The 13,882-nt window shown below is 40.3% G+C and overlaps 1 protein-coding gene across 1 annotated transcript; it reads left to right on the top strand.

Moving 5' to 3' along the window:
- The first annotated feature begins 2,008 nt into the window (after positions 1–2,008).
- On the top strand, positions 2,009–13,882 carry LOC136779417 (anoctamin-4). Its single transcript, XM_066737001.1, has 13 exons — positions 2,009–3,608; positions 4,742–5,123; positions 6,748–6,907; positions 7,596–7,878; positions 8,072–8,223; positions 8,299–8,744; positions 8,819–8,956; positions 9,027–9,244; positions 9,569–9,877; positions 10,009–10,318; positions 10,728–10,933; positions 11,474–11,764; positions 12,113–13,882. The coding sequence occupies exons 1-13, from the start codon at positions 3,570–3,572 to the stop codon at positions 12,452–12,454; spliced, it is 3,276 nt and encodes a 1,091-aa protein (XP_066593098.1). The 5' UTR covers positions 2,009–3,569; the 3' UTR covers positions 12,455–13,882.

Genomic DNA, 13,882 nt, shown 5'->3' with positions numbered 1-13,882 from the left:
TCTTGGTTCCTCGCTTGGCCACCAGGGTGTGATAACCTTCATTAACACTATAATTTAATCGCTTAAAAGTCAAGCTTTCTTTCGTTGCAGATCCATTCGTCGTCGAATAACCGGAAACGCAGTTTCTCCACTTCCTGTTTAAACCGGAAGTTTTACAAGAATATTCGAAAATCAAGCTTAAATTTTCAAATCGTCGTTAAAAATCAGTTTGCAGGTACGATACAGATCAAATGCAATATTATCGTGTGTACTTTGTATCTTAATTATAAAGGAAAACACGCGTTTCGTAGATATTTAAAGCACGATCATCAGTATAATAGAAATCTCTGTGCTTGTCTCTCACAAACATCCAATTTTTTTCGCGAGTAGTTGTGAATTCGTGATTAGAGGGCGCAGAGTCACGTGACTCGCGCGGGACAAGGCTGAATTTTGAAAATTGGATCTCCGTTCGCACAAAGCGTGCATTTTGATCGAACCACCGAAGAAAGCTCAAAGTACGTGGATAAGCATGAACGAATAAAAAAAAAAAACACGAGATTAAAACAAAGAAGAATAACCAAGAATGCACGATACGACGAAAAATCAACGAATAGAACGAAATAAGGAAAATCGTTTAATTAAATCGAATGATTTAAGGACCGAAGGAAGAATCAGGTTGAAAATCTATAAAAATAAATCGTAACACTATTTCCACGTTATCGATTGGCGGAATGACGTCGAAGCGATGGACAGGGCCTGATTTAGTGGAAGGATGAGAAAGTATTAATGCGACTGACTAAATATAAGTTAACCAATGGGACGCGTAATTTTAGAAGTATATTGGTTGATAAAGTCGGCCAAAAAGTGGAAAAGGACGAAGGAGGAATTGGTAAGAAATTGAAAAGATTTCGCTCGATTTGCTGGGAACGTTGAAGGAACGAGTTGGTTCTATTTTGGTGGAAGAGGAAGGCGTTGAATAATTGAGGTGGATAATGATGTCAGAATGTGAGAATGTGAGAATGCGAGAATGTCATGGCGGTCAAAGTTTCAAATTGTCACCTTAATATAGCGGTGCCTTGAATAGGTATAACATATACTACTATGTGTATACGTGCATGTAGGAGAGATTGAAAGATGGAAGGAAAACAGCGATCGACGAGGCGGTGGTGTGCGCGTTGCTTTTGCATAATGCAGCAACTAACCGTGCGGACGGTTTCAGAAAGTCTCTTTAACTATGACCGATCAAATCCTGTGCGTTCTCCTCGACCAATTCTATATATATATATATATATATATATATATATGAGAACGACTGGGAGAAGCAGACAGGTGTGGAAATGGAGAAAATCAAAATAAAGTGCATGCTCTGGTATAGTACAATGACCTTGAACTACTCACCAGGAAATTGCTTGGAAAGAAAATTGTGGAGAAATTTGGAAAACTTTATACGGTGGAAAAATATACTATATATAAACGAGGAAGAAGAAAGTATTATGGTAATTATAGGGAGAATTAAATACAGTATAATATTTTAGTATAATACAATGACCTTGAACAATTCACTCGGAAATCGTTTCGATACACGAGGTTGCTGATGGCGATATTTGAAAAGTTACGAAACGCGTTATGCAATTCGTGGCAATTATTGCAATATTTGTTGCATGCTGTTAGAAATTAGGCACGAGGCACATTTTTCTCGTGTTCGTACTTTCTGCATTTTTCATGTAAAAATTTTGTGTTGTGTCAGGCGAATGGTAGACTTTTAATTAAATGTGTAGAAAATGTAAAATAAGAGACTCGATGATGGAGAGTGGTGGTTGTGTGTGTGTAAGAAAATTTGAGAAAAGGGAGACAATACGGATGTCTCGTGTGTCATATATAGGTATATGTACACACACGTACAATCAGAATAATCGAGGGTATAATTAGGAGTTCGCGTGGCCATACGTGGGCCGGTAGCGAAGAGTCAGGTAGGCGTAGCGGCAGAGTTATGTCCAGCTGGCCTCCCCAGTCAGTATATGTGAAAGCATCGCCGCGGAAACCCCCAACAACCTCACACTCCCACACACACTCCGAAATGATTCCTACAAAATCATCCATTTCTTCGAAATACCCATCAATCTCAGCCAACGATTTTTCGCGATTCCAAAAAAGTGCCACTGATCCCAAAACTAGCTACTGAGTCTCCTAATATCGAAACGTGGAAGCAATTTCCATCTGGAAAATCAGCCGAGTGTTCTCAATAGGAAAATTCATCGATGAGTTAGGAAAATGATGGTTCGCTTATCGCGAAAAGTACAACGAATCACGTGTGTCGAGATCTTTAATCTCGAAGTGGAAAGCAGACTCGATAGATACAATTTTTCCAGAGTTTTACCTGGGAAAATTCCCTAGGAAAATTTGCCAATGATTGTTCGCGATTGTGAAAAAGTGCCAGGGAAATAGACGACGATTTTCGTGATACTTCGTATTTTGTTAGAGAGGGGGATCGATGCAAAGATATCGTTCACTTTGCTCGATGGGAAAATTAATCGCGAATGAGGAAAATTCGCTAGTGATAGGTTGCGAATTTTAAAAAGTGCCACAAGGATGAACCGCGGCATTCAAATCCCTTGATATCGCAGGATAGAGAAAATTCGATTGAAAAATATTCATCGAGTTTTCCCGATGGGAAAATTCGCATATTTCGTTATCGATTCTCGAACAGTGCCACAAAAATAAATAACGAATGCTCGTTCGGTTAAAATCGTGAGATAAAAAAATCACGGAAAATTGGCAAATTTCCACAGATTCTCCTCGACGGGAAAATTCGCACACGATCGTGGTAAATTGTGAAGGAAACGGGAAAAATGAATCGCGAGTTCCAGTAATCTATTCGTGAAAAAAACACAGATTGCTATTTTGATGGAGGAAAAACCCGATGGAGTTTTCCAGCTGGGAAAATTTGGCGCGGAAAAACGGCAGTGAAACGAGTCAACGAATGGCGAAACTATGACGGTTATCATCACTGAGCGTACGAAGAGATTTTTCTACGTACGTGCGTTTACGTTGAAAGACGGTCAGCGGTCCTACAAAGGGTACCTCAGGGTGTGAACGAGGGATGGAAAAGGGGGCGTGAATTTTTTCAAAGAAAAATTTGAAGAGCCCGTCTCTTTGAATCGGTATTGGAGGTCGATTGAGATTTTCCGGTTTATCGATCGTTTCGGTTTAATTTTGGAAAGAAATTGCAGCTTCGTTGGACGAGGTCATCCTCGGGGAGTCCGTGGGTGTTCAAATATAACTATGGACTGTTCGGCGGTGGAATTTTCATTCATAATTGAAGAATTAGTGCGGTCAGCGCGGCAAGGCCGACTGTCCCTGCTGATCGATGCCCTCTCCCTCCCCCCTCCCCCCTCCACCGCGCACCACACACCCCTCAAAGCCTGAAGAAAACAATAGTGATAAATTGGCACATTGTTCGCGTTAAAAATAAACAAAAAAGAAACACAGCAATAACCAAGAGAACATTTATTAAAAATGTTAAAAAATCAAGAAACGCTATAGTTGATTCTTGAATTTTCTACCGAGAGACTCCGGAGGACCGTCACAGGATGGACGTCGACAATCTTAGGCTAGAAAATGAAGCTGAGGTACATTATTAATTCTCCACGTACTTTGATTTTCCCGGGCCCCTCCTAAATTCCGATTGACTAGCATTTACACGGATTATATATATACGATTGTGTTTTTATAAGAGTCCATGGATGATTTATAGGCGCTCGTGACTCACTGTTCACCTTTTCGCAAGGAAATAGAGCTACCTATATTTATAATATATAGCAATAGCTGATCTATCGTGTATATATTTTTCACACGCTCAGTCCAAATAATTGAGCGTTTCGGATTCTCTCGTAGCTTTACACAGTCGAGGGCAGGATTATGCGCGAAACGATTTATCGATCGATCCGAGAGATTTATCGGTAAATTCGAGGGATAGATCGTTCGGCGCGTGCGTCGATAGGGATTGAAAAATTTTAAAGCCAAGTTCTGCACGGTATTAAAGATTTTCCAGGAAGATTCGTGTCGCGCGATAGGGGCAAATGTCAGCGGTAAAAAAACGTCGCACCACGTGCTTCTTGGATCGATCGATTGATATATTCGTACGATGGATCGTTCGGAGTTAAAACGCTCGTTCCAAACTGGAGGAAGACGTTTGAAGGGGGGGGGGGGGGCGGGGGAGTGGTCTTGTTTCGAAAGAAATAACCGTCGACGAGGCGTTGAAATCGCTGATGAAAGACGCGCGCGAGGGGCCATTTTGCTCTTAGCTCGAAGGAAACAAAACTATCTCGTTTGAATCTTTAGCGAGCGCGACGGCAATCTACAAAATGGACGACAGGCCTCTGGCATTATCGTTAATAGTGATCGGAACGGTGAAAAAGATTGTGGGAGCAGCTGGTGCTTTTAGGCGTGCGAAGCCGAGCGTTATACGGAAATAAAGATAAAATTGGAGAACCGGAGGATTTTTTATGGAATTCGTCGGTACCGGAAGTCCCTCGAAACCGGAAGTCCCTCGATACCGCAAAGATTCGCCGTTATCAAAGCTTCCTTTCTACCGGAAGCTGGTAGCAAAACTCTCTGTGTACGGGAAACTCTTCGAACGAGAAGCTTCCTCTTTACCAAAGCTTCACCGGAAGTGGTATTTTCCCCTCTCGGGAAGAACTTAGAATATACATATGACAATCCGAAACTAGGAATGTATAAATGTTGAAAATTTTGGGTATAGGAGAGCGCGCACAGCAGGAGGCCAAGCGGGACCGGAAGTTCCTCGGGTTCGGACTTTTTGAGTCCGAAGGACTCGACACGCTCGAATTTGGAGCTGGCAAGGTCCATCGGCTCGGCGAACGTGACGCCGGTGAATTCGGCCAAATCGACGCCGCGACGGGCGAGATCCTGCAACGGGCCAAGGTCAAGGGGCACGAGTTCGCGGGGTAGCTTGGTCAAATTGAAGGACAAGAGTAGAAGGGTCAGCAGGGAGATACTGTACGAGCCGGAGAAGAAGAATGGTCTGAGGAGGAACGAGCCAGGAACGCCCAGGATCAACCGGAAGCTCTCCAAGGCCAGCGTCTACCCTTCCGGAACTGGTCATGCGGCGCGCGACGCTTTTGGTAATTTCCCCCCCCCCCCCCCACCACCACCACCTTTTCAAAAATCCTCCGATTATTCTCGTACTCAAAAATGTTGAAGAGAAACCCGAAGATGATCCACGTGTGCGTATACCTTGCATTTGCGTTGGAGCTTTCGTATAGCACGCATACACACACACATGCACGTTTATTCGACGGGGTGAATCGCACCTGACCGTGACAATAATGGAGAAGATAGGAAGGGAGGGGGGGGGGGGTGCTGCGGTGTTCGAGCTAGGGAGAGACGCGATCGATATTCGGACGAATGTCAGTGTGTCACGAATCATTCCTATTAATAATACAACGCCCGATTCCACCCACCCCCACCCCCACCCCCACCTTGCTCATCAAGCTAACCACCGTATCTCCCCCTACGCATTATTATACTATATTTGATCGACTAATCTCAAAGAACTTTGGGATAATTAAGAACACAGGCGAGTGTATTAAAAATATAAATAAAAATTAGCGATGGACAGTTTGAATATAAATATTCGTGAATAACGAGAACGTTCGTTAGAATCGATCAACGTTGCGACGTTAAAATGGGTTGGAAATTCTATCTCTGATTAGTTGGGAGGAATCTCGCGATAACTGTCTGTGGTTTTACGGGTGAATAAAAGAGGGAAATTTAAAATTATATGGGTTAGAGAGATAGAGAGAGAGAGAGAGAGAGAGAGAGAGAGAGAGAGAGAGAGAGAGAGGTGAATGTGGGAAGTTGAAGAGGGAATAGGGAGGAGGAGTAATTGGACCTCTCTGATAGACAGATTATACGTTTTACATATATTTATAGAAAGATTGCATTTAAATTCCATAACATGCAGAGTATCAGGATTGTAGTATAATAATTGGAAATAATGTGGGGTGGAAAAAAGAAGCAAGGGAAAAATGACGAACAGTTTACATATTTATAAAAGCATTTGTAAATAAAGAAATAGAGTTTATCAGAATCGATCGACGTGGCGATATAAAAATAAGTGATAACAGGGTTGTGCCACTGGGGAAATTCTGCCCTAATTAATCCAGGAAATTCTCACGGTGGCTAAGTACACTATTAGGCATGGATGGTTGAGGGTGAAAGAAAACAAGGATAGAGAAATTTATGAAATATGGAAAGAGAGAGAGAGAGAGAGAGAGAAATATTTATCATTATACGAAATATAATTCTATATGCATAATAGATATATATATAAAAAATTGATTAAACAAAGTAATAACAATTATTGTTTCAACAACAGAGAGAGAGAGAGAGAGAGAGAGAGAGACAAATATTTATCATTATACGAAACACGATTCTATACGCACAAAGGTATATAATATAAAAAAACTCGACTAAACAAAGCAATAACGATTGTTTCAACAATAGAGAGAAAGAGAAAACGAGTGACAGTTTTACACATACTATATACGAACTCGTAAACATCAAAATTGCCAGTAAAGATCGATCGATTTGGCGACGTAAAAACGAACAACGAGGTTGTGCCAAGAGGAAAACGCGGCATTCTCTCATTCTCCCTGACAAACCTTGACAAAATGACACATCGAAATCGAAAGTGAACATTTTTCAAACTAAAATTTAACTCGAAAAATTTGTGGAAAATGACAGGTCCGAAACTGACGGCTCCGGTGACTCCCGAGGGAAGTCCCTCGTTCCCGAATACGCCGATCACCTCGGAGTTCGACGATGGAGATTTCCCGAAAGCCTCGCCGCCTGGAAAAGGAAGCTCGGCCGACACGGTCATTGACCCGGAGACCCTCTTCTTTAGGTCAGTAAAAAAATATAATTATGCAAACACGTAATATTTTTCTATACTTACGCAAGATATAACGTTAAACGAAACATTTAATCTCATCACTCACTGTTACACCATATTCCACATTTACTCCATCATTAAACCCAACTAGAAACAACGATAAAAACAAAAGAAAAAGAAAAACAGCAAAAATGATCAAGCTAAAAAAATAATTAAAAATCGACGTTTTTATTTTTTGCAACTCCATCATAAATTCATGATGCATTAAGAATGTACTCGAGAAGTCTATTTTTAAACCCCTACCATTTCTCTGTATGAACCAAACGTTTAGTGGAAGCTACGGAATAATTGATAAAGCCACCCTAATCTCTTGTTTGAGCACGAAAACTTAGGAGGAGGAGGGTACAAGCAGAAGGACAGAAATTTCGTAGAATTATTTTGCGTCGATCAAAGAAACAGAAAAAGACAGAGACAAAATAGGAAGGACGATAATGGACATAGCGTTGTCACTTTAACGCAGAGTCTAGCTTTATATTTAGCATTAAGGTCGTTTGCTATTTCATAAATTTCACTGCTGTTTGATCGAGTGGGACTTGCGTAGGTCGCGATCAATTAAAAGGTTCACGAGCGAGTGGTCAAGGATCAGGCATAATCCACTTTTGTATGGCACGTTTGCATTATTGATCGTACGATTGATTAGGGACGGTCGAAGGAGGATAGACATAGTTTTGGTGTACCAAGAGGAGAACGAGGGAGTGATGACGGAACTGGAGGCTCGAAGGAGGGAGCAGCGTCGAGTTTTCCAGCAAAACCTCCTCAAGGAGGGCCTGCAACTCGAGCTCGAGCCCAAAGAGAGCTCCTTCGATGGCAAAACGTACTTCCTTAAACTTCACATACCCTGGAAGGTCAAGATGCAGTACGCCGAGGTCATGAATCTCAAACTACCCACCAAGAGATTCATAACGATTTCGGTTAAGGCTTGGGTGAGCATATTCTAATTCTTATATGTATAACAGAGTAGACTACGTGAAAGTGCCTGAAAAATTCCAATAGACCTTGAAGAAGGCTCTTTGTGGAATCATTCACACAAGCATAAATATCTTTTTAGGACTAGTTGAATTGTTCCAAGTGAAATTCACAAAACTCTTCGTTAAATAACTCGATTAATTTCTTCAGGGATCGGAAGGTGTCAAAGCGAGTACCAAGCTCAGAGAGAGATGGAACAAGTGGACAGAGTGGTTCAGGAAATTCCACACGTGGGATTTGGAGAAATACCCTGAAGAGCCGAGCTTCTACGCTAGTACTGATTCCGGTGATCGCGAAGAAAGGTTAGTTATACGATATACCAAAGTAAAACTCTTCAAGTTCAATATTAACATCGATGAACGTTCCTCGTCCCTCAGATTCGTGGTGAAGGACAGGGACACTGCGTACACACCTGCACAAAGGTCACTGATAGTCATGCAGATACTGCTGAGGGTTCGATACGACGAGAACCACGAGAAATCTGGGATACGAAGGTTGCTGGCTGATGGAACGTATATGGACTGTTTCTCTTTGCACGAGGGTCCTTACAACCAGCCTCTGGTCAATGGCGAGGTCCTCGACAGGCACTTGTTGTACCTGATATGGGCGAGGCCTTCGCAGTGGTACAAGAGGCAGCCATTGTGGTTGATCAGGAGATATTTTGGTGAAAAAGTTGCTCTGTACTTTGCCTGGCTGGGATTTTACACCAGGTGTCTGTATCCTCCAGCTATAGTTGGGTTGTTATGCTTCATTTATGGACTGGGTAGCATGGAGGGGGTTGATAATATTCCCAGCAAAGAAATTTGTGATCCCAATAGGGCTGGTAATATTGATTTTGTATTATATTTTGGGAATCTTGTTGTTCTTCAAGGTGTTAACGTTGCAATGAAATTCCAGGAAACATCACTCTGTGCCCATTGTGCGACAAAGCTTGCGCTTATCAGAAACTGGGGGAGTCTTGTATCTTTTCCAAGCTCACTTATCTGTTCGATAATCCTGCCACTGTGTTCTTTGCCATTTTTATGTCTTTTTGGGGCAAGTATTTGTGTTTTTTCTTCCTTTTTCTTTGCGTGGGTGACGAGGTTTATCAATGATGACATTACAGCGACGACGTTTCTCGAGTTGTGGAAACGACGTCAAGCTGTTATAGTTTGGGAGTGGGATCTTCAGAATACCGATGGAGACGAGGAACCCAGGCCAGAATTCGAGGCATCCGTGAAAACTTTCCGAATTAATCCAGTGACCAGGGAGAGAGAACCTTATTTGCCTGCTTCGTCCAGGGCGATGCGTTATTGCGTCACTGGTACCATGGTGTTCTTCATGGTACGTGCGCATTATTTACTACTTGAAACTGTACCTCCAAGATTTTTCTCAACAACCACAAATTTTTGTAATTCTTGTGGCAATTTTTAACAGAATTGCAAAATGATTCCTTTGGGGAAATGTTTTTTTTATGCATTAATTGCAGACTTTGATTATCGTACGTTTCATGAATAATTGCACACTATGAATGAATCATCAGTGTTATCATTTAATTTGATTATAAAAATTTCTTTAAATTAATACACTGGATTCCTGTTATTTCTAATTGCATAATTTTGTAAACGTATTGTTTCAAGATATAACGTTGTAATTTTCCTCTTCAAGATTTGCGTGGTACTCGGTGCAGTTCTGGGCACGATAATCTATCGAATATCCTTGGTCTCCGTGTTTTACGGTGGAGGTGGTACTTTCCTGAAGAAGCACGCAAAAATCTTCACCTCGATGACAGCAGCTTTGATCAACTTGATAATCATAATGATTCTCACGAGGATCTACCACAGAATGGCAAGATGGATGACAAATATGGAGAACCCAAGAACGCAGACCGAATACGAAGCCAGTTACACTTTTAAGATATTTCTATTCGAGTTTGTAAACTTCTACTCTTCCCTCATCTACATCGCGTTTTTCAAGGTATGTGAAAGCACGAATATATTTATAATAAAATTGTTAGAAACAATTGTGGAGAAATCTCACGAAAAGAATCGATGCTCCAGAAACCGAGAGAAATTGATTCTAACGAATGAAAAAATTGGCACATTCAGGGAAGATTCTTCGTACATCCTGGGGACGCGGATGCAAGGTCCTCGGAGTTTTACAGGATAAAAACGGACGTTTGCGATCCCGCTGGTTGCTTATCCGAAGTCTGTATCCAATTGGCAATAATAATGGTGGGTAAACAGTGCTTCAACAATTTTGTCGAGCTTCTGTCGCCGAAGATGTGGAACTGGTGGCGAAAGAGGAACTACTTCGCAGCCACCAAGGATCACGCGAGACCCTATACCTGCTGGGAAAAGGACTATCAACTGCAGGATCCTGGAAGATTGGCGCTCTTCGACGAGTATCTTGAAATGAGTCAGTATACGATATATGGAGTGTTCAAATGAAAATTTTGAAAGTGTTTCGAGTACAGAAAAGAAACTGTTTTGCAAACATATAATTAAGAAAATTCAAGTACACATTAATTAATTTTTATTTCTCACACTAGCACAGACACTCGTATGATTCTCGTGTCAAAATGAAAATTCTAACATTGTTTCGAGTACAGAAAAAACTGTTTTTGCAAAAATATAATTAAGAAAATTCACAAGTGCACGTTAATTTATATTTTTCTCTCACACTGACACCGACGTAATTCTCGTGCATAAAACAATGATTGAAATATTTTCTACCCTCGATCACTCGATCTTCCAGGTTTCTTTCGATTTTACGAATACCTATACTGTATTAAAAAAAATATTTTGTTATCTTTGACCAATTGCAGTACTACAATATGGATTCGTGACACTATTCGTCGCTGCGTTTCCACTAGCCCCGTTGTTCGCGCTATTGAACAACATTGCAGAGATAAGATTGGACGCTTACAAAATGATCAAAGAGGCTCGGAGGCCATTGGCGGAACGAGTGGAGGATATAGGAGCTTGGTACGGAATCCTCAAGGGGGTAACATATGCAGCAGTGGTGACGAACGTGAGTCAAAGGCCAACATTTATTTCTTATTTTTCTGCACTTATCTCAAAACTTTGGTACCAAAAATCTTCTCCTCTTTACGCGCAAAAATTCCCCTCGAACCTTTGCACGTTGCACTAGAATCACAATTTCATTATCGACTCTGAATATACGAACCCTTTTGCAACTTAAATTGCAAAACCCCTAAAAAAGTAGATAATACTGCACAAAGTATAAAATAGAACACAGACACTAAAGAAAAAAAATTCACCAAAGAAAAATCTCTGAAAAAATATTGCACAACAATGCAAAAATTTCCAATAAAAATATAATTGAGATATTTTGCAAAAGCAGAGAAGAATATTTTTGCCACTATTCTAAATATTCGTATTTTAGGCTTTAGTTATTCTTTTTCTTCATTCACAGCACAATTTGAGTACACTAAACGATTCACAATATTCAAGCACAAACCTCGAGTGTGTCACGAAGTATGTAAAAATTTATACTGCTACGTGCTGGAAAATTGGAGATGCTGAAGAGGAGAATACCTGTGTATTTCAGGCTTTCGTTATTGCATACACTTCGGATTTCATACCGAGGAGCGTTTACGCCTTTGTTTATTCACCAACGAACGATTTGGTTGGCTACATCGACAGTTCTCTGTCGGAGTTCAACACTTCCGATTACAGAGACGACATGATGAGTGACGCGGACCACAATCATCCTTCCACGTGTCAGTACAGAGGTTACAGGAATGGTCCGGATCACAAACAGGATCCCTATGGACTGAGCCCGCAGTATTGGCACGTTTTCGCTGCTCGACTCGCTTTCGTCGTGGTTTTCGAGCACGTGGTCAGTTTTCTCTCTCTATTCAACCACTGAACCATCGAGCAACGAAGCTTAAAAATGAAGAAACGAGCAAAATATTAGCTGTAACAGTTGAAACTCTGTTCTTTTTAAACTCGAATTTCTTTAAAAAGGTCAAAGTTCAAAGTTCAACTATTGCATCTAATAAGAACCACTCGATAATGATCTACAATCAGAATTGCAAAATATTGTTTTATAACAAAGAAAATTAACAAGAAAAAATTTTAGATTTTTAAATATTAAATACTTTTGTTGATTATAAATCAATCGAGATGAGAAATAAGATCCTGTGAGGAGTGGATCCAAAGTTATCACGAGATTTTTATTGCGCAGGTATTCGCACTGACGGGGATAATGAGCTACGCGATACCGGAAGTGCCTCGGTCAGTGGCGACGCAGGCTCAGAGGGAGCGTTTGTTGGCGCAGGAGGCGAAGTACGAGAAAGGGTTGAAAGGTCGCGAGGACGAGGATGACTTGCTGTCGGTTCTCAGAGAGACCGGAAGTATAGGGCGTGGGGGTGCGGGAGTGGGGGTAGGGGCAGCGGGGGCTGGGGGGTGTCGAGGGAGTTGGGCCAGAAGGTTCAGCAAGCTGAGCGATGGCCTTGACGCCCACGTGGACGTTTCGTCGAGGCACCACAGACCCAGCGAGGGATCCACTGTCTGGGAAGTCACCTAATCGTTGGACCAAATACCCCACCCCCCCCCCCCTACAATTTAAAATAATTAAAAAAATCAGCCATCGTGTGGTCCATTGCTTTTTTCTATTACTGATCAAATTAGTGATGCGAGGAGAACGCGTGGAAAACATTTAATCATCGAGATCAATCATATTGAGAAAAATTGTTAATTATTTTTTGGTCTGTCATCGAGATTATTCGTGAAGTCGATATAAACTGAATTTATTGATGTTATGAGTAACTGGATAATTAATTGATCGTTGTATTGATGAAATTAATTTATTGATATTTCGATTAACTATTGATAGGCTGAAAAATAATGCAATATTTTCCTTGGTGCACCACACTCCCAGTCGATTAAATAATGTTACAAAAATAAAAACGATTATTGATCCTACATTCCTACCACTTTCTTCTGTATTGTATATGGGAGAGTATTTTTTATGATATGCAATTTTGCTGTACTTATTCATTTTTTTATGTTGACTAAAATTTGTGAAAATGTCGTACAGCAGAGATTGCTGATTGCAACGAACGCAAAAAGTGGTTTTCTTTTTAACACGAACATGGGACACGATAGATTAGATCACGTATTGTTACAAACGATCATTTGTATCGTAATGCAAATGTATTCTCGCACTACGCATATGTTATTATTATATAAATTGTGCTTTTATTTTATTTTTTAAATGCACTTGTTATACTGAGGTCTTTGTAATTATTTGATAAATTGCGATTTAACTGGTATTATATATATATATGCGTTGTGCGAATTACATGTAAAATTGATATAGAATGAAAATAATTACTCGTGCAGCTGACGAAAATTTGCTAAACTGAATTTTTCCAGCAAAAAAAACCTCGTCTAATAAATATTTCTCGCATTGGAAAAATAAAACTGACTTTGGCAAACATTTTCAGTCACCAGAACTCACTTTGTATTTCACTAAATTATCAAAACTTTATTGTTCATTTATTGTTAAAAATGAAATTGTTAAAACTGCGTAAAAAAGATAAGCAAAGGGTTTTACATTTTGGTTTTCTTTTGTGATGATTTTAGAACGAATTTTTGTTGGTCCTCAGGCCTTTCAAGAAATAACCTTGAGAGCTTACCATGTTGTTAATGCGCGCATGCCAAATGTCATCTTGTAAACAATACACCACCAGACCGAAGGTTGCGCTTGTTTATTTTATTTTCATAGCTGCCCCCTCCTAGGGTCTAAATAATTTTACTATGACTGTTGTTAGTTAGTATTACGATGTAAATAATCAGGTTATTGTTCGTATCTATAATAAAAACTTTTAAATATAGGGGCCAAACAATCCATAGCGATGATATAATTGTACCTTTTTTTTCTATTTACCATCTAATAATAACTTTAAGATATTTAAAATTTGTATTTATTAGAGATTCTGCACGCTATACG

Source organism: Prorops nasuta, unplaced genomic scaffold (genome assembly GCF_024137725.1).
Source record: "Prorops nasuta isolate Cenicafe-Biocafe unplaced genomic scaffold, Cenicafe_Pnas_1.2 PNAS00017, whole genome shotgun sequence".
In the NCBI taxonomy this organism is placed as follows: domain Eukaryota; kingdom Metazoa; phylum Arthropoda; class Insecta; order Hymenoptera; family Bethylidae; genus Prorops; species Prorops nasuta.
This window is presented reverse-complemented; position numbering and strand designations above follow the sequence as displayed.